Source organism: Vanellus vanellus, assembly GCF_965231255.1.
Source record: "Vanellus vanellus genome assembly, chromosome: 4".
In the NCBI taxonomy this organism is placed as follows: domain Eukaryota; kingdom Metazoa; phylum Chordata; class Aves; order Charadriiformes; family Charadriidae; genus Vanellus; species Vanellus vanellus.
In genome coordinates this window covers 43268301-43286687 of record NC_138909.1, presented here as the reverse complement: position 1 = coordinate 43286687, position 18387 = coordinate 43268301, and the positions used below count along the sequence as shown (strand labels likewise).

Here is an 18387-nt window from a genome sequence, read left to right as displayed (position 1 = left end):
TGCTGCAGCCTTTCCCGAGGAGTTTGTGCTGGGGCTGGCAGGGCAATCCAGGGGCCCTTGGTCACAGGCAGCAGCTGAGTGGCCCTGGGCTGTCCCCTTCAGCCTCTGAAATCCCCCCTCCACTGGCTGCTCTGTGTGGCTGGGAGAGCTGGCCGGGGGCTGCCATAGGGGCTCTATCCCTGCTACAGAGTCGGGGAATGCCGGAACCGGTGGAATGAGCCAGGAGGAAGCTCTGGCAGTGAGTGACCTGCCAGGGCTGGAAGGGGACTGTGTTGTCCCATGCCTTCCTGCAGCCACCAAGGCTGCTCCTGCGCAGCCGGAACCAGCAGTGGTGCTCAGCACCCCCTCGTGCCCTCATTGCATGGCAGTCTCCAGGGAAGGGTTGGCACCCGAAGTCACCCACAAAATTCTGTTGGTGACCCCATGGCGTGGCAGGGCCTTCACTCCTCCTGAGCCTGCCAGATGATGCATCCTCTTGCTCTTACCCCCAGAAATAGCTGCCCTTTCCTGCGGTTTCCAGTCCTGGTTGCACCCCCAGGACAGCTTGCCAGCTGAGCAGTCACACCTGGGCTGCACTGGACACTGGTGGGAACTAGGTCTTTAATAACAGGAAGCGTTGGGCACTCTTGTGGCCAAGCGTTCGCTGCCTTTCAGCCCCGGCAGTGCCAGGCTTCCCACCACGCTAGAGTGACCTGACCAACCCTGGGCTCTGCCTGTCCCCAGCACACCAAGGTGCTTCCAAGGGTGGTTGGGTTGGGTTGGTTTGTATATACCCTGGCGTGGTGGCATTCAGGGTGATGGTACCCTTGTGACGGTGCTTGGTGCTGAGCGCAGACAGCTTTTCCACACTCTGACACCACTGCGGTGTTGTGGGCGCTGGACCAGGGCTGCTGCATCCCCAGGTGACTTTGGCTGCAGGGCGGCTCCAGAGGTTGGTTCCCCAGGGAGTTTCCTGTAGCTTTGTCCCAAGAGCAAAGCTTCCTCTTCACGAGTCAATACTCAAAGCGCTTTAAAGTCTATTGGGGACTCAGATTTTACGTTAGAAATATCGTCAAGAAAATGTTGCACTCAATTTGGGGACCCGTCACTAGAGGCAGTCTAGTCACATCGGCCTCCGGAAAGAAGCTGCTTGCCATTTTTGAAATGCACTTTCATCCACATATTGCCTTAAATTATCTTAAAAATTACAGATGTAATTGTAATATATAGCAAATATGCTATATATTTACAACTGTGTCCTCCCTGGCGTCATGGCAGGTGTCAGAGCTGTCCCACCCCTGGAGTGGGATGCGAGGGACGAGGAGAGGAAGGGCTGGCTGCAGAAGCCAAGGTTGAGCAGGGCAGGAGGAGAGGTCTGGAGAGCCGGGGAGGAGGGGACCATGGCAGCTGGAGGACGAGGGTCCCCCAGGGCAGCTGGGGTTCTGGGGTACGGACCTGCTGGAGGAACACGGGTGGGTGCACTGGCCCCCTGGGGCCTCAGCACACCCCATGGTGCTGGCCACGGGGCCTTGGCAGTGCCTGACCAGTCCTTCTCCCCCAGAGTCACTACGTGGCCTGCATGGCTGCCATCCTGAGCCAGCTGGACAAGGTCCACTACAGCTCCTACATCAAGGCGTTCCCCTCCCGGCCGGAGCTGATGGTGAGTGTTGCCCCGCACAGTGAGACCTGGGCCCTCCTTCACTGGCACCTCTCTACCTCTTTACCCCATGCCTTGGCTGGGGCATCCCACTGGTCCCAGTGCCCTGCTTGCACCTGGGCACCCAGCACTGGTGCCACCTGCCCTGGACTGCAGCACAGCCCACATCCCTGCTCTGTGGAGGTGAAGCTCCCGCTGTCGAGTGGCTCCCAGCCCTGATGCTCAGCACAGTGTACCCCGGGAGGGCATCATGGTTAAGCCCAGCTCCTAAAATCTCCTCCTCCCTGGCAGGACTTCCTCATGGAGACCTTCATCCTCTTCAAGGACTTGATTGGCAAGACGGTGTACCCCTCCGACTGGATGGTGATGAACATGGTGCAGAACCGGTGAGGACCCCTGGGCTGGGAGGGACCTGCGGGGGGATGTTGGGGCTGGATGTGAGGACCTGGGATGCCTTGCTGGGACCTGGGCAGAGGGCACACAGGCACTGCAGCATGACTGTGCCAGGCAGCCTACGCCTTAGCTGAGCTACTTCCAAATCCCCCTTGAACAGCCCTGGGTCTGTGCTCAGGCTGGCTCAGGGCAGCTCCAGACTCTCCCAGCTCTGTCCTGGGACAGTCCAGCCCCATCTGGGAGCCGGGTGGCAGAGCTGCTCTCTGCAGCCCCATCTGTGTGCTTGGGAGGCTCCTGGGGAGCAATGGGAAGCTGATGCTGGATGCCCCATCCCTCCCACCCTGGGTGTCTGAGCATGGCGGGGATGCAGGATGTGCAGGACCGGTGCACTCGGGCAGCATTCGGCTGCACCACAGTGGGCAGAAAGGACGAGCTGCAGTGTGGCTGCGGACAGGAGGATGCCCCAGCCCCAGGGCACCGCGGGGCCTGGCCTCCACCTGCCCTCCCCCCCCGCTCCTCATCTCGCCATCGCTGGGAGCCACCAGCCTGGCTCTCCCCTCACCACCGTCCGGCCCTGGCTGCGGGCAGAGGGCAGGCAGCACGGCCGCCCGCTGCTCAGCGCCCCACGGCTGCTGATCCCACAGGGAGTTCCTGCGTGCCATCAACCAGTTTGCCGCCACCTTGACGGAGATGTTCCTGAGCAACAGCAGCTTTGAGCTGCAGGTGAGGGGCCGCCTGTGCCCTATGGGGGCCGGGGGGCTGGGGAGGGGACCCAGCCTGGCCCTTGGTGGTGTGGGCTGCCCACCGCAAGCCCCTCATGCCACCCAGCCTGCCATTTGTCCCCGTGTTTTCACTGCAGCTTTGGAACAACTATTTCCACCTGGCTGTGGCTTTCCTCACCCAGGACTCCCTGCAGCTGGAGAACTTCTCCCAGGCCAAGCGCAACAGCATCCTGGCCAAGTGAGTCACCATCGCCTTCGCTGGCCCTCCCCAGCCCGGCTGCCCGCCGGCATCACCTTGGGGCTGAGCTCTGCTGCTCAGCTTCAGATTCCCGCCCCAGCCTGCTGCCACACAGTGGGGTCAGGGATTTTGGGGTGAGCCAGTCGGGCTGTGCTTGGGTCCCTGGCCTGGATGCTGTGCCTCGGGCTGTGGAGCGATGCTAACCAACATCCACCCTGCCAGGTATGGGGACATGAGAGCCATGATCGGAGCTTCTATTCGGGACATGTGGTACAACCTAGGTGAGCCGCAGCGTGGCTAGAAACGAGGAGGCTTGATGAGTCTCTGCAGGCTGGCATTCATCAGCACCATCCCCAAAATGAGTTTTGGGGAGTGGGATGTTGCCGGTGTGGGGCATGGGAGCCTGCAGGTGTGAGCAGGGTGGATGAGCCTGCGGGTGTGCGAATCTGTGCAATCTGTGGGATGCTATGGGATGTGCGGTCCATGGGATATGTGAGTCTATGAGATGCACACCTCTGCAGGCGTGCAAGGCCATGGGTGTGCGAGCCTGCAGGCGCTGTGACCAGCGGCGAGCTTGCACTCCCTGGAGGCAGCCTCCCCTCTCCAGGCGGGTGTCTGCCTTCAGCCCTGCCTTCCCATTCCCCGGTCCTGTGGGCTCCTGCCTTGCCTTGTTTCCCCTGCACGGTGTGGGTCGCGCTGCTGGCAGCATCCCAGGGCCAGGCAGGCAGGGAGGACGCAGCATCTCGTGTCTCTGCCCCACGCCCCAGCAGAGAGCAGGGAGCTGCGGGGAGTGTGTGGGGCAGCCCGCAGCGCAGCAGTGGAGCAGTGACGGGTGCCTGCAGGCTCCTGCGTGGGTTGTTCACATGCACCAGGGCCTCCAGGACACCAGCACAGCCCCAGCTGATGGTCCCATAGCTCAGTGTTTGCCGTGCTGTCCTGGACATACAGCATTACCTGCCCACCGGCATGGCTGTCCCAGAGGATTGCCTGGCTCTGCCGCAGCCGCCTACCCTGGGGTGTGCAGACACTTTCCTGGCAGTACTCCCCCTCCTCTTCCACGCATTGCTGCCCGTTCGCAGCCACAGGGGCCCCAGGCCAGTGCTGGCCCCGGGGAGCAGGCTGCAGGAGCCCAGGCCCCCCAGCCTTCCTTGCCCTCCCCAGGCCATCACAAGATCGAGTTCATCCCGAGCATGGTGGGCCCCATCCTGGAGATGACCCTCGTGCCAGAGCTGGAGCTGCGCAAGTCCACCATCCCCATCTTCTTCGACATGATGCTCTGCGAGTATCAGCTGACCAAGAGCTTCAGCCGGGTGAGTGTGGCCGGATCCTGCTCCTCATCTGGGCTGGACCGTTCCTTTCAGGGTGGGTGGAGGTAGTGCTCAGTGTCCCCTCTCATCCTGGGATGTGGGGCTCCAGGAGAGAGGGATGGGGATGAGGGAGCTGGTGGGGACATGAGGAGCAGGGAGAGCCGCCAGGTGATGCAGAGGATTTCCCAAGGATGAGCAGGGACGGGTTCAGACATCACCCACTCAGCCGGTCCCGGCACTGCCTGGAAACAAGAACACAGTGGGAGGGGGGAGGTCTGCATAAATGTCTGCATTTCCACTTGCCTTCCCTCATTGCTGTGAGTTTTCACCATGCAAAAGGCTTTTCCAGTTTATGATCAGGTGCATTTGTCTCTTCTGAGCTGGAAGCCTTTCGCCCTGTTGGGGTGTCTTACGGGAGGAGAGGGGCTGGGACTGCCCTTGGAGCCACACAGGAGACACAGGTCCTGCTGGAGCCCCTTCACCGTCCCCTCGCTTGCACCCAGGCCTGCAGCCACAGGAGAGCTGCGTTGGAGGATCAGTGTGGGCATGGCTGGGCTCGGGGACCTGAGGCTTTCGCAGGAGATGTCCCTGAGCCATCCTACTGTGGCACTAGAGCTCTGTGGCTCAGGAGCCAACCTAGCCCAGGCGGATAAGGTCCCCTCAGTTTGGGGCATGCAGACTCTGGAGGGACCGAGTGTGGAGGCAAGGGGTACTAAGGGGTACCAGCAATCAGATATCTGCTCCAGACCCCCCCATACTGTGCACATACAGGATCCCCCAGGCTTTTGGGTTCACTGACTGCAGCTGGAGCACAAACCCCATGGACCTGAAGGCTGAGCATCATCTGGGAGGCGGGTCACCTCAGGCAGGCACAACCCTGCCACTCCAGGCAGGGAAGACTGTGGCTTCAAGGGGCACAGGGCACTGTCCAGAGACCCTCAGGGTCAGCTCAGCCCAGAATGTTGGGGGACGGCAACAAGGCCAGTGCAGGAGCGGGACAGGGACCTGGGGAGCAAGTCAGCGACCTGCCTGTGCTGGGGAGCGGGTCAGGGACCCAGAGAGCAGGATGCGACCCTGTCTGTGGTGGGGCAGCGCAGGGACTCTGCACCAGGGAGCAGCATGGCCTGGGAGGGGGGAAAAGGACCCATCTGTGCTGGGCAGTCCTGGTGGAAGGGGCTGCAGCAGCTGAGCCTGGGGGCTGTTTAAGGGACTGAGCTGGCTCCAGCCCCCACAGCCCCTTCTGTCCCAGCGCTGTGGCCCCGTGTCCCGGGGGGCCGCAGATGTGGCAGCCTGGGGCCAAACTCAGCACATCCTCAGCTCCTCGGCTGCGCTCACACGTGTCTCTGCAGTTTGAGGACGAGATCCTGCGCAAGCTGGACAGCGAGGTGGAGGGCGGCCGTGGAGATGAGCAGTACAAGCAGCTTTTTGAGAGCATGTGAGTGTGCAGTGACATCCCCGCACACAACTTTCTCTCCAGGGCACGACCTGGCTACTGTACTCCCAGCCCGGCTCAATCTCGGCCATCCAGCTCCTCCTCACGCTGTGCTTTGACCCAGAGCACACCTCTCGGGAGAGTGGGACCCGAGAAGAGGAAGATTGCTGCCTGAGTAGCATCATGTCCCCCTTGCGCACCACAGCTGCCTGGCCAGCCTGCCCCCAAATTGCCCCTGCCCCAGGAATTGCCCCTGCCGCACTCCAGGCAATGTCCCTGCCCTCTGCAATGCCCCTGCCCTGCCCCAGGTGATGTCCCTGCCCTCTGCAACGCCCCTGTCCTGGGTGATGCTCCTGCCCTGCCCAGGCTTTGCTCTTGCCCCGTGGTGCCCATCACAGATTCACGTGGAGGGTGTCTGGAGCTGTCAGGTCTCTCCCCCATCCCTGATGTGCCTGTTGGGTGACAGCACGGGGCTTGCTCTGTCTCGCTGTAGACCAGGTGTTGCTTTTTGTCCCTTGTTTGGGGAGTCTGCCCCCTCCTCAACTCCCTGCACCTTGGGGGATGTGAGCTGGGGCAGCAGTGGGAGTGTTGTGAAGCTGAGCAAGCAGCGAGTCCTGTGATCTCTCCTCCCCAGCCTGCTTAGCTGCTGCCAGAGACACCCCGAGCTGGCCAAGCCTGGGGAGAACTTTGTTGCACTCGTGACCGGGCTCCTGGAGCGGCTCCTCGACTACCGGGCTGTTATGAATGACGAGAACAAAACCTACAGCATGAGCTGCACCGTCAACCTCCTGGTGGGCACCTGTCCCGTGCTCCCAGCTCCCCCAGGGCTCAGCCCCGTGTCCCCTCAGGTCCCCCCAGGGTCTGCAGTGCCTCTGGCACAGCAGAGATGGGGTGCACATGGTCCCAGACCTGGTGTCCCCCAGAGGTTCTTGCTGAGAGGCACCATGCAGCTCCCCACTGCTGAGGGCAGCACGGTCCCTGTGTGGGGACAGTCCCAGCAGCACCGTGACCCAGAGCAAGGTGTGGGACCATAGGGGGCTGCAGCATGTACCCCTTCCTGGGGCCACTCAAAGCGTCCTCATCTGCTCTTCCCCAGAACTTCTACAAGGAGATTGACCGCCAGGCCATGTACATCAGGTGAGCGCAGCCCTGGCGAGACCAGCATTGCATGGGGTGAGGGGTTCCGGGGCCCTGAACTGCCCCAGCCCGCTGCCACCCTGTCCTCAGGCACATGGGATGGGGACGGCGGAGCGGCCGTGGGGGCAGGGTGCCGGGGGCTCTGCCCCCCACCTAGCTGCCAGCCGGGGATGCTGCCCCGAGGGGGAACATGGGCTGGACCCCGATCCACCCCGGCTGTCGCGCCCCGCACATGGTACCCTCGCTCCCAGGTACCTGTACAAGCTGAAAGACCTGCACGTCAGCTACGAGAACTACACGGAGGGAGCCTACACCCTGTTGCTGCACGCCCGGCTCCTCAAGGTGGGACACGAGGTGGGGGGCTGCAAGGGTCATGGGGGCCACCCAGCCGGAGCCCGAGGGCTCAGGGTGATGGGCTCCCACTGCCTCTGTGCAGTGGTCGGACGAGGCGAACACAGCCCCCATGCAGGGCTTGCACAGCCCCAGCCTGCACACCCAGCGCCAGCTCAAAGAGGCTCTCTACAACCAGATCATCGACTACTTCGACCAGGGCAAGGTGAATGTGGCCGCATGACCCTGGCAGCCCCCTCGCCCTGGTCAGCCGGGCCACCCTTGTCCCAGGGCAAGCCTACCTCCCTGCCCACCACTGCCTCCTGCTCTGAGTCCCCATCCTCAGCACAGCCCATCTGCCTTTCCCACTGCTGTGGTGGGGCTGGAGCTGCCCCACAGCGAGCCTGGGCTGGATGGTTTGACTCCGCAGCTGCCTGGCTGCCATGGCTGTCCTTTCCCCTGTCCCATCCCATCCCAGCTTCAACCCCAGCCCTGTCACTGCCTGGGGGTTGGCAGCTGGGGCACCCTGGCAGAGGGACTTGCCTGGCAGGGGGCTCAGGTGCTGGAGATGGTGGGAAGTCCTGCTGCCACCCACCAGCGTGCAGCCAGACCACCAGCCTGCATGGGGAGAACCCTTCCCTCCTTGCTGAGGAGCAGGGGTGCAGGTGTCCTGCAGATGGGGCTGGCCTCCTCTGGAAGCCCCCAGTACCCCCCCACCCCAGCTCACCCCACACCGTGGGGTCCCTGCCCTGGCCCTGTGTCCTGCAGATGTGGGAGGAGGCGATCCACATCTGCAAGGAGCTGGCGGAGCAGTACGAGAGTGAAGTCTTTGACTACGAAATGCTGAGTGACATCCTGGTGAGTGCCTGGCCAGGCTTGGGGAGGGACGGACGGCTGCCGGCAGAGCAGGCTGGAGGCACTGCGAGCCACAGGGAGGGACAGGGGGTCTGCAGGGCTCCTGTCCCGCAGTGGGGCCCTGTCCCATCCCCAATCCTGTCCCTCTCACCCTGCAGCAGCGGGAAGCCAAGTTCTACGAGAAGATCCTGAAGGTGCTGCGGCCCAACCCAGACTACTTTGCCGTGGGCTACTACGGGCAAGGCTTCCCCACCTTCCTCCGGGTAAGTGGCTCCCAGCTGCCCCATGGCCAGCACCGTGCCAGCAGCTGGCATGCTACACTTGCCCAGACTGGCACCCAGGCCAAGCCTTGTGGCCATGACCATCTTGGGGTGGCACCCTGTGTGCTTAGTGCCCACCTCCGTGTCTGCCACCTCCGTCCTTGCTCACTGGAAGGGGTTGAAAACTCCCAAATTAAACCAGGAGCTTCACTCTAGTGACACCGGGGCTTATGGTTCCTATTTGCAAACAGCTGGAGACAGACTTAGGGAAGAAAAGCGAGGCGTGGAAAGTTGTGGTTCTCTGTAACACGTGACAAAGGGGGTCCTGGGCTGTGTCTCCAGCACATGGAGAGGTTGAATCTCTGCCAGGCTGTCCCAGTGGCCTGTGGTGAGGTGGGATCTGCTCCATCCCTGGTGCGTGGCTGTACCTGTGCTGTGTCATGATTGCGGAGCACAGACACGTGTGTCTGTGCCACATCATACCTGGGGTGCAGGGACAGATGTGCGTTGTACCGTACCTGTGGTGCAAGGATGGGTCTGTGCAACGGTGCTATTTATGAACAGATTCGGATACCTCCGGGCTCACTGTGGGAGCCCCACCGACCCTCTCCCCACTGACCCTCTCCCCACCGGCATCCACCCACGAGAGCAGGGCTCGTCTTTCTGGACGAGAGCAAAGTGTTTCATCCACATTCTCTATTACACCCCTCAGGTGTTTAATCCATTCAGATGTAAGTTGGCACGATCAGTGGGCTTCTTCCATCCAAAGTGTTCATCCTTATTTTCCTACCCAGCTGTTACAGCTGTGGTGAGGGTGGCATCATTTTCGCAGAGGTCACGGTGGGTTTCAAGGGCTCCTTGCTATCTCCTGGGTGGCTTCTGTATCCACCGACCACAGACCCCAGTCGCTGCATGCCTGGCTATAGACCTTCACTCCAGAGCCCTGGCTGTCCGAGCCAGCCCGCCTTTTTTCCTCCGGTTGCTGGATTTGGGGAAATATTTTTTTCAAGAGGGGGGTCTCCTGCTCAGCTTGGGCTCAGCCTTGTCTGTGCCTGCAACCCTAACGCACTGGGGCTTGCTGCAGCTGGAGCATGGGGCCGAGGGCTCCCCAGCCCCACTCCACAGTGCTCTGGGACGGGCTGCCGTCTTCCTCCCCTACAGAACAAGGTCTTCATTTACCGGGGCAAGGAGTATGAGCGCCGGGAGGACTTCGAGATGCGGCTGCTGAGCCCCTTCCCCAATGCTGAGAAGCTCAAGAGCACATCTCCACCTGGCCAGGACATCACTGGCTCCCCGGGCCAGTGTATCCTCCAAGCGTGGGAATGGGCTGGGAGGGTGGCTCGTTCCCTGTGCCATTGCCCTCCATGTGGGTCCCGCAGCACCTCCCCACGCACCCCTGGGGATGTCCCTCTCTGGGCCCTGAGGTCCCTCTCTCCCGCAACCCCCGTCCCCCACGGTGTGTGCCTGTGGCTCCTTCACTCCCACAGATATCCAGTGTTTCACTGTGCAGCCGGTGGAGGAAACCAAGGTCCGGTTCAAGGACCGGAGCATCCCGGAGCAGATCACCAAGTGAGTGCCCTGGTGTGGAGGGGGTATACTCGCTCTGCTCCCTGTGGGAGGGGACACAACTGGGGAAGGGACACAATGGTCCCATGCTCTGCCCCTTCCCTCCTCTGCAGTTTCTATAAAGCCAACCACGTCCAGAAATTCAGCTACTCACGGCCCTTCAAGAAAGGCCCAAAGGATCCAGATAATGAATTTGCGGTGAGTGCTGGTGGGGGCTGCTGGGACCCCCAGCTGGGAGGGATGGGGAGAGCTGAGGGTGGACCCTGTGAGGAGCCAGGTGTCCAGAAGAACTGGGATGCAGGAAAGAGAGGGGTCCCCAACCCTGGGATGGGGAAGGTGGTGGTCCCATGCTCATGGGAAGGGGAGGTGGGAGCCCCCTGCCCCATGGGGCAGCCAGGGGTTTCCCAGGGTGATCGGGATGAGGGCGGTGGGATGACTGCTGCCTTCCCCGTAGAACATGTGGATCGAGCGGACGACCTTTGTAACAGCCTACCCCCTGCCCGGCATCCTGCGGTGGTTCGTGGTGACCTCCACCACCATGGTGAGGAGGGGGCGTGGGGGGGAGTGGGGCCCTTCCAGGGCATCCCTTCCCCGAGCAGCACCACAAACCCCAGATCCAGGTGGGCGCGCTGCCCCCAGCCCCTTCCAGGCTTCCCAAATTCCAGTGGCTGAAGCCAGGGTGTGGGGAACACATCCCACCTGATGCTCCATCCGAGCCCTTGCCCCAGTCCCTGTGTCCCATCAGCCCCTGCTCACAGTGCAAACCTGGTCCAGCCCACCCAGCACTTGAGCCCCCAAACCCCGCAACTCCCAGCTCCCTCCCGCGCCCCTGTGGTCCCTCAGGTGCATGGCCTGGGACGGCGCCTGCGGCAGAGCGGACCCAGCTCCCACGTGCACTCTGTGCCTGCAGAGCGGGGTGTGAGCATGTCCCCCTTCCCCCTGTGGGCACAGAGACCAGCTACCAACCCTGCCCAACACCAGGGGATAACCCCCCTTTAGCATCACCTTGGCTCCCCGCTGCCCCGGCTCTGGGACTGATCTCCAGCCTGTGCTGCCTGGGAACGCTGTCCCAGGCCACGGGGAAGGGCTTCTCTGCTGATACCAGGCATGGAGACCCCCGGCACTCATGGCACCAACAGCCTCTGTTGGCTGGTGCCGGTAGCATCAACGCAGTGACAGGGACTGGTTTGTGAGGCTTATCCACTGGGATGCACATCTCCTCCATGGGAGGCAGGAGACTATGTGCGGGGAGCAGCAGAGGCGCTGGAGGAGTTTCAGCAGACCGCTGCTGACAACAGCTCCGCACATGGGTTTTACACCTCTGTCAGAAGGAAGCGCTCGGCCAAAGTGCAGGGTGTTTGAAGCACGGCAGCAGGGCAGACGTGTGAAGTGCCCAAGCTGGGCTGTTACAGGACAGCTGTGCCACCGGGCAACTCTACGGCTGCACCAGTGCTGCCACAGAGGCGCGTGTCTGCCCCAGTGCTCGGGCTGTGCACGCTGCTCATCCACAGCTGCCCCCGTAGATGACATTTACCCAAGTTTCCCATAAGCTCGCTGCTGAGCTGCTGCTGCCACACGTCCGTCACCTGGTTTGTGGCCTCTTGCCTGCAGGACTAACCCTGCCACCAGCCTGTGCTTGGAGCTGGGGACGAGCACATCCAGTGCTTCCCCCGTGAGCCCTCGGCTCAGTTCCAGGCAGCTGGTGCCAGGGGTCCAAGGGGCTTCGTGGGATGAGATGTGCAACCCTGGGGCCTCTCTCCTGTGGGGCCAAGGATACCCCACCCTGCTGGCCCACACCAGGATGGGCAGGTCTCTGGGTAAGCCAGCAGTCAGACCTTCCCTCCCTCCCTGGGTTCAGACCATCATCTCCCCCCTGGAAAATGCCATCGAGACCATGATGAAAACAAATGAGAAAATTATGAGTGAGATCAATCGGCACCAGAACGACCCCAGCCTGCCCGTCAACCCGCTCTCCATGCTGCTCAATGGCATTGTGGACCCTGCTGTCATGGGTGGCTTCGCCAAGTATGAGACGGTGAGGACATGCGGCTGCTGTGCTGGGGCCGGCGCAGGCACTCCCAGGGCTGGCAACCGCAGGCACTGGTACCACTTTGCACCATTGCCTGTCTGTGCAGAGCTGAGCCAGCCCATCAGTGGGTCTGAGATGGGGTTGTTGCAGGCTTTTTTCCAGGAGTCCTACCTGCAGGAGCACCCTGAGGACAAGGGGAACATCGAGAAGCTGCAGGACCTGATTGCTTGGCAGGTACAGACCACAGCATCCCTCTGGTGGCCGGAGGGGACAGCTGCCCTGGGGCACAAAGCGCCCAGTGTCGCCATGCCAGGGGAGCCCCACAAGCCCAGGTGGACCCATCCCTCTTCTCCCACAGATCCCGCTGCTGGCAGAGGGGATCCGGATCCATGGGCGGAAGGTGACAGAGGACCTGCGACCCTTCCACGACCGTATGGAGCAGTGTTTCGTGCACCTGCGGGCCAAGGTGGAGAGCCAATATGGGGTGCGGGAGATGGTGAGTACCAGTATGGTGAGCACCAGTATGGTGAGCATGGTGCAGGCACAGCCAGGGCTGCATGGGTGGTGCATGGCACCCACGGGATGACACTGGACAAGCCAACGCAGGTCTCGGGCAGCAGGGAACAGCTTGATGGGGCTGCAGCAACAGGGTGAGGGGCACTGTGCATGGGGGACCTTGGGGTCTCTGCCCGCCCTAGGTTGGGGGGACAGCACAGCCTTGTGGTGGCTGGTAGTGGCACAAAACCAGGACCAGGCAGAGAGGGCACTGCTGGCCCTGGCTGAGCCAAGGGAAGGAGAGGGGCGACTCTGCACTCTCATCCCTCCTGGCTCTCCCTCAGACTCCCTGTGCTCTTAGGTCTGCTTTGAGGACCGGCGAAGTGGACGACCCCGGTCCATGGCCTGGGGACCTGACTGGGACCGGCTGAGCCATGCTGGAGACAGGTGAGTGCTGTGGTGGGAAGCACTGGCCCAGAGCCACCCCCTCTCACTGCCCTCACCCCTCCCTGCTGGCCCTGCACCGCTTGAGCCATCTTCACTCTCCTCCACCCCAGATGTTTCCACCTCCACAGCCCACAGCCCTCCTGGCTTCCCTTTATGTCAAGCTGCATCTCACATCTCAGGGGTCCATCCTGCCATGCCACCATGGTGGCCCTGTCCCCCTGGGGGAACATGGAGCAGAGACACCCCACATGCAGCCCCCAGGCTCACCTGGACATTGCCGTCACCTGAGCCATCCACGCTTGTCTCGCTGGCTTGTCCCCGCTAAGCATCCGCTGCTGAGCTCTGCCAGAGGTGGTGCTGGTGCCTGGCTGAGGGCAGCCACCCCTGGCCATGGTCTGGCTGGCCCGTGGCGTGGCCCTACTCCCCATTGCCCCTGCCACCCACCTGCCCCTCACCAGCCACAGTTGCTCCACAGCACGGAGGCAACCCTGACCCCAAAGCCTGCCTCTCGCACCTCCGAGAGTGAGGACCGCAGGAACGAGCGCAAGGAGAACCGCTCCAGCACTTTCTTTGGGTACCGGCGGCCGGACCCACGCCTGTCCATCTCGGAGCTGCCAGAGCCCAAGGTGATGCTCAGCACAGCCCTTGTGCCTCCCCTCCTCTCAGGGCCCCCGCTCACACTTCCCCAGGGTGTCCTGCTGCACCTGGAACCCCTGGTCTGGCCGGCAGCAGCAGGCTTCAGGACAGCTGGGACCCCTTGGGGGGCTGGTGGCAGCCTTGGCTGATGGCAGGGAGGGCAGAAGCAGAGGCTGGTGGGGCACAAGGCTGGAGACCCAGGGCTGCAGGCAGGGTGCTGGGGAAGCATTGCACCCTGCCGGAGGGTCCCACGTTCCCGGGACTGCAGGTGCTGCAATGCAGCCTGCCCCCCTGCCCCGAGGTGCTGAACCTCCCCTCTGCACCCCAGGAAGAGAAGCAGAGACTATCCCGCAACATGAGTGACAGCAGCCTGGGCAGCTCCGATGGGAAACAGCCCCTGCCAAGCCGAGACGCCACTGGTGCTCAGCCCAGCACTGCAGGTACTCCCCACAACGCCTGCCGGCTCGGGGCACCTTCCTCACCACCCCCGGCATGGCTGGGGGGGGGGGGGGGGACGGGACACGACGACGAATGTCACCTTCCCTAGTCCTTACAGCCCCAGGCAGCATCCAGCCCTTGTCTCCAGGAGCAGGGCTGTGCCCCCACCCCAGCCGCACAGGTACCAGCACCGCATCCCAGCAGAGGCACCCTTGCCCCAATCACCACAATGGTGCAGGCACATCCTGCGCTCGAGCAGACCCGGCACTGTCCCCCACCCAACGCTTCCGTAGAGCTGCCGGTCCTTATTCCCAGACCTCGTGTCCCTGCGTCTTGTTGTTGAGATCAGTTCTCAGTGGGAGCCTGCTCCCGGCTGGGCTTATGCCATCCCCAGCGCATCCCAACTGTCCCCATGCCCCCCGCCCCCCCCCGTGTCCCCCAAGCTGGGTGATGAGCCCAGCCCACCTTCCCTGCCTGCATAGGGCTCTCCCCGTCTCCTACCGGTTTTGGCGGACGTGTGAAGAGTGCCAGCAAGGCCCCGCCGCTGCCCCGCAAGATTAGCCCCACGGTGTACGAGACGTTCCTGGAGCAGAGTGACGCCACAACTGGAGGGAAGGTACTGCCTGGCCTGGGCCTCCAGCCCCCGGTGCCCCCCGCCCCCGGTAACTGCCCTCTCTGCTCGCAGGCATCCACGTCACCGACAGCAGATGGAAATAAAGGGCTGAAGTTGCCACCGCCTCCCCCACCAAAGTCCAAGCGAATGTCACAGCTCTGACCCACTGCCTGCCTGCAGCTGCACCATCCCCTTGCCACCACCCCTGCCCACAGGGATGGAAACGCCTGCGGTGTCCCTACTCCTGGCTGGTTGCTGGACAAATGTCCCTGCTTGATCCTTGCCTGCTGGACCACCCCTTACCCACCTCTCCTGTAGTATCTACACCAGAAGCATCCCACATGCCCACGGGACTCCGTGTGCCCTGGTACCCGGGGTGGCACAGGGCACCGCCACCCCGTGTCCAGCCAGGTCTGCCTACTGCCACCCTCCAGATGGCCCCCCCCAGGGCTGGAACCCACCTGCCCCTGGACACTTCCCAGCCCCAATGCTCTGCATCAGCCTTCAGACTGCACTCACCCTCCTGCTAAGACGAAGCAGTTACACACCAGCCTGTGCCAGGACGCCTCTCTCAAACAGAGCTGCGCTGAGCTCCCGCCCCCGCAGCCCCCCACAGCAGTGTGACCACACTGGACTTTCCTCTCTCCCCCCTGAACTGCCCACGGACCATGCCACGCACAGCATGACAAGCCAGCTCCCCACCAGCACATGCTGAGCTCTTTCCTCCTCTCCTGCTCTCCAGCCCTGGGGCAGCTCCCATCCCTCGGCCGCCCACCCTGTCCTGCAGCACCAGGACAAACAGGCCCTGTGACTGCACAGGAGCCAGCCAGGTCTGCGAGTTGGCCCGGGCAGTGTTGCATTTTGCACGGTGCCAGCTCTCCTGACGGCATCTGGCTTTCCACCTCTGCCTGTGCCAGGCTGGTGTTGCTGCCTCGGTCAGCTGCGCTGGGCTGCAGCCCACGGCCATGGCTGGCTAATAAAGGACTAACGCATGAGCTGGGCACCCTGCACTGGGGGTGGAAACCTTGTATACACCCCAGCACTCGTCCCTGCCTACACACAGCCCAACCAGGGGCCTTTCCACAGCCAGGCACCATGCTGACACTGTGCCCTAGCACCCCAAAGAGCCGGGACTTGCCCTTCTGCAGCCTGGAGCCCCACCGCAGGAAAAGCCCAGGGGGAACCTGATGCTGTGGGGGAGCACGCTCTCTCCCCTGGCCAGGCTGTGCTGGCTCTGGCACAGTGACTGCCGGCACGCTGCTCTGCCTCCCAAACTGGCACAGGGCTGTTTATTTGCACATGGTGTTGCAGGCTCAGGAGTCATATTTACAGTCTTGTGTTAAAGAAGAGGAACCTGGACCCGTAACCAAGGGATGGGGAGGGCAGGGGACGCCTGCAGCAGGGAGCTGCTACCAGTGGGTTCCTGTCTACATGGGAGGGTAGGATCAGCTCCCTAGGCTGGGGCTAAAGAAGGGACAAGTGGAGACGGCGCTTTGTGCCACAAACACAAAGTCTGGGACCAGATGGGCTGTGCTGGTGCCTGGGCTCCCTCCACATGCTGAGCGGAGGAGCGGAGCGGTGGAGCCACCCGTCTCTTGCTGAGCCCAGCTCTTCACAGCGGGTTTGCTGAGGAGGCCGCCAGCCTCTTCCCAATGTAGATCCTGCATTGGAGAAAGCAACTGTAAGGCACCTGTGTGGGGGCAGCCTACTTGGCCTCAGTGAGCCGGCAGAGACAGGAGAGGGCAGCAGCCACTGAAACAACTGTGGCTGCTAGGAGAAGGGGTGTAGAACAGCACCCAAGGATGAGCAGTCCAACTCCAGGAGCGTTCCCCCACTTCCCATGAGGACAGCCCCCTGGGCTGGGGTACCCAGAGGTCCCTGGACAGCCCCAGACTGCACAGACACCCAGCAGCGCAGGGCTCACCTGCCTGTACCCAAGGCGGTCAGTTCTGGCCAAGGCCACTCGACAGCACAGGTCAGGCCCATCAGAAACTCACCCCAGTCCCAGAGTCAGCATGTGGCTGAGCAGCAGCGAGGGGATGAAGAGCAGCAGGAGCTCTGAACTGAAAAGACTCTTCTTTCTCCCCACTGCACCTCCCTGCAGGCTCCACAGCACCGGCTGGGGGGAGCACACAAAGGCAAACTCCCTGGGAAAAGTGCACGGTTAAAGGGGGCACGTGGGAAGAGGGCAGAGTGCACAGGAGGGTATGGGGACAGCGGGACGGGGCGGTGAGGCAGATGCCAAGGGTGGGGGACAGCACAACATGCTGGTGAGGGACATGGGCCTTACTTTGGAGACAGATGCGGAGGGCGGCGGGCACAGGTCCAGCCAAGTGATGCTGCCAGGCGTCGCTCCCTCCACTTGGCTCCCTCCGGCACATCCTGCTAGAAGGAGGCATAGGACAGGTGAGGCCAGGGGCACAGCCAGCATGGTCCGCAGGGCACAGCGGGGGGGGGCAGCTCCCTTACCTGCCGAGGGTGGGGGCAGCCTGGCTGGGGCTGGCTGTGGGGAGGGAGCAGCTCGCTCTCCCCAGGCTGCTTGCTCACCTGGCCAGCTCCGTTGTCATCCCAGACCGGGGAGCCCAAGGCAAGCAGAGCACTGCAAACATAATACCCTTGGTCACTCAATGCCCACTCTGGCCAGGCAGGACTCCAGGTGCCTGGGTTCCTCCTTAGTACTCACTTGTCACCACTCTCTGTCTCCAGCTGGGCCTCCAGCAGCATCTTCTCCACATCAGTGTGACACGAAGAAAACCGCGAGGGCTCGGGCTCCGGGAAGCCTGGGCCACACCGCAGCTCCACCCAGGAGCCTGAAGGGGCTGTCAGCCCAGCACCAGCCTGGCCCTGACACTGCCCATCCGCTCTGTCCCGGGCCCACCAATGCACCCCACTCCACCCAAGAAACCTCCTTGGCTCGCCCTATGCATCCCACACCACCACACCCCCTCCCTGGTGCATCCCACACCACCACACCACCTCCCTGGTGCATCCCACACCACCACCCAGGGACCACAGGAACACTGAGCATGGTGACATCCTGCCCACCCCTACCTGCCCAGGGCTGCTCCTCGGTGTGCCCGGCTTCCCCACGGACCCCCATCTGCCTCTGCCCCGGCCCCCATGGTGCATGTCACCCTGCCCCTCCAAGACCCCCATTGATCCAGTTCCCCCCCGGCATACACCAGCCCGCTCGGGACCCCCGTGGAATCAGCCCCTCCCAGTGTGTGCCAGCCTACCCGGGACCCCCTCGGTGCACGTCAGCCCACCCAGGACACCTGCCCGGGCTCCCCACTGTCCCCTCCCGGGACCCCTGTTGACCCAGCCCCCCCCCAGGCACACGTCAGCCCGCCCAGGACCCCACTGACCCACACACCCCGGGTCACGCCGGCCCGCCTGGGGCCCCCATTGACCGCCCCCCCGGGTGCACGTCAGCCCTCCCGGGATCCCATTGACCCAGGCACACCCCCCCCAGCCCAGGCCTGCCCGAGACCCCCCCGGTGCCGCTCAGCCCAACCGTGACCCCATTGACCCGCGCCCCGGGTGCCCCACGGACCGTCGTCGCCGGCGCACGCCATGGCCCCGCGGGTGCAGCCGCCCTCAGCCCCCGACGCTCTGCCCGTCACGTGACGCCCGCCCCCCTCTCCCCATGTAAATAAAACCACCGGCACCGACAGCCCCTGCCTTAAAAGGGCCCCGCCCCCCCGCCGTCTGCGGCCCGCCCGGCGCGGCGGGCGCCGCTCCCGCCCGGTTGCCCCTTTAAGCGGCGCCTACGTGCGCTGAGCGAGCGGGCGGCGGCCGCGGCGCGTGCGGATCCGCACGCAGCCGGACTGGCCCCGCCCCCTGTGCCATCCCC

The 18387-nt window shown here is 63.3% G+C and overlaps 2 protein-coding genes across 2 annotated transcripts in view; one reads left to right on the top strand and one right to left on the bottom strand.

Annotated features, from left to right (window-relative positions):
• Positions 1-15736, top strand: part of LOC309671564 (dedicator of cytokinesis protein 2-like) — a gene marked incomplete at its 5' end in the record, with an annotated part of 81293 nt that extends 65557 nt beyond the window's left edge. Inside the window, 25 exons of the mRNA XM_082482825.1 lie at positions 1541-1639; positions 1928-2022; positions 2674-2752; positions 2889-2989; positions 3212-3270; positions 4151-4299; positions 5646-5731; positions 6363-6519; positions 6825-6865; positions 7117-7207; positions 7302-7421; positions 7964-8053; positions 8209-8313; positions 9472-9613; positions 9798-9879; positions 9990-10074; positions 10331-10417; positions 11735-11911; positions 12056-12139; positions 12264-12401; positions 12762-12847; positions 13323-13473; positions 13812-13923; positions 14404-14537; positions 14607-15736. Coding sequence (XP_082338951.1) covers positions 1541-1639; positions 1928-2022; positions 2674-2752; positions 2889-2989; positions 3212-3270; positions 4151-4299; positions 5646-5731; positions 6363-6519; positions 6825-6865; positions 7117-7207; positions 7302-7421; positions 7964-8053; positions 8209-8313; positions 9472-9613; positions 9798-9879; positions 9990-10074; positions 10331-10417; positions 11735-11911; positions 12056-12139; positions 12264-12401; positions 12762-12847; positions 13323-13473; positions 13812-13923; positions 14404-14537; positions 14607-14696 — 2640 coding nt within the window. The 3' untranslated portion in view covers positions 14697-15736. The remainder of the gene's footprint in view (positions 1-1540; positions 1640-1927; positions 2023-2673; positions 2753-2888; positions 2990-3211; positions 3271-4150; positions 4300-5645; positions 5732-6362; positions 6520-6824; positions 6866-7116; positions 7208-7301; positions 7422-7963; positions 8054-8208; positions 8314-9471; positions 9614-9797; positions 9880-9989; positions 10075-10330; positions 10418-11734; positions 11912-12055; positions 12140-12263; positions 12402-12761; positions 12848-13322; positions 13474-13811; positions 13924-14403; positions 14538-14606) is intronic.
• A 65-nt stretch (positions 15737-15801) lies between these two features.
• Positions 15802-18383, bottom strand: LOC309671774 (BCL2/adenovirus E1B 19 kDa protein-interacting protein 3-like; the record flags this gene model as incomplete). Its single annotated transcript, XM_082483070.1, has 7 exons — positions 15802-16195; positions 16532-16681; positions 16825-16919; positions 17004-17133; positions 17218-17344; positions 18088-18211; positions 18306-18383. 7 exons carry the CDS (start codon positions 18381-18383, stop codon positions 16147-16149), a joined length of 753 nt encoding a protein of 250 aa, XP_082339196.1. The 3' UTR covers positions 15802-16146.
• Between the last annotated feature and the right edge of the window lie 4 nt (positions 18384-18387).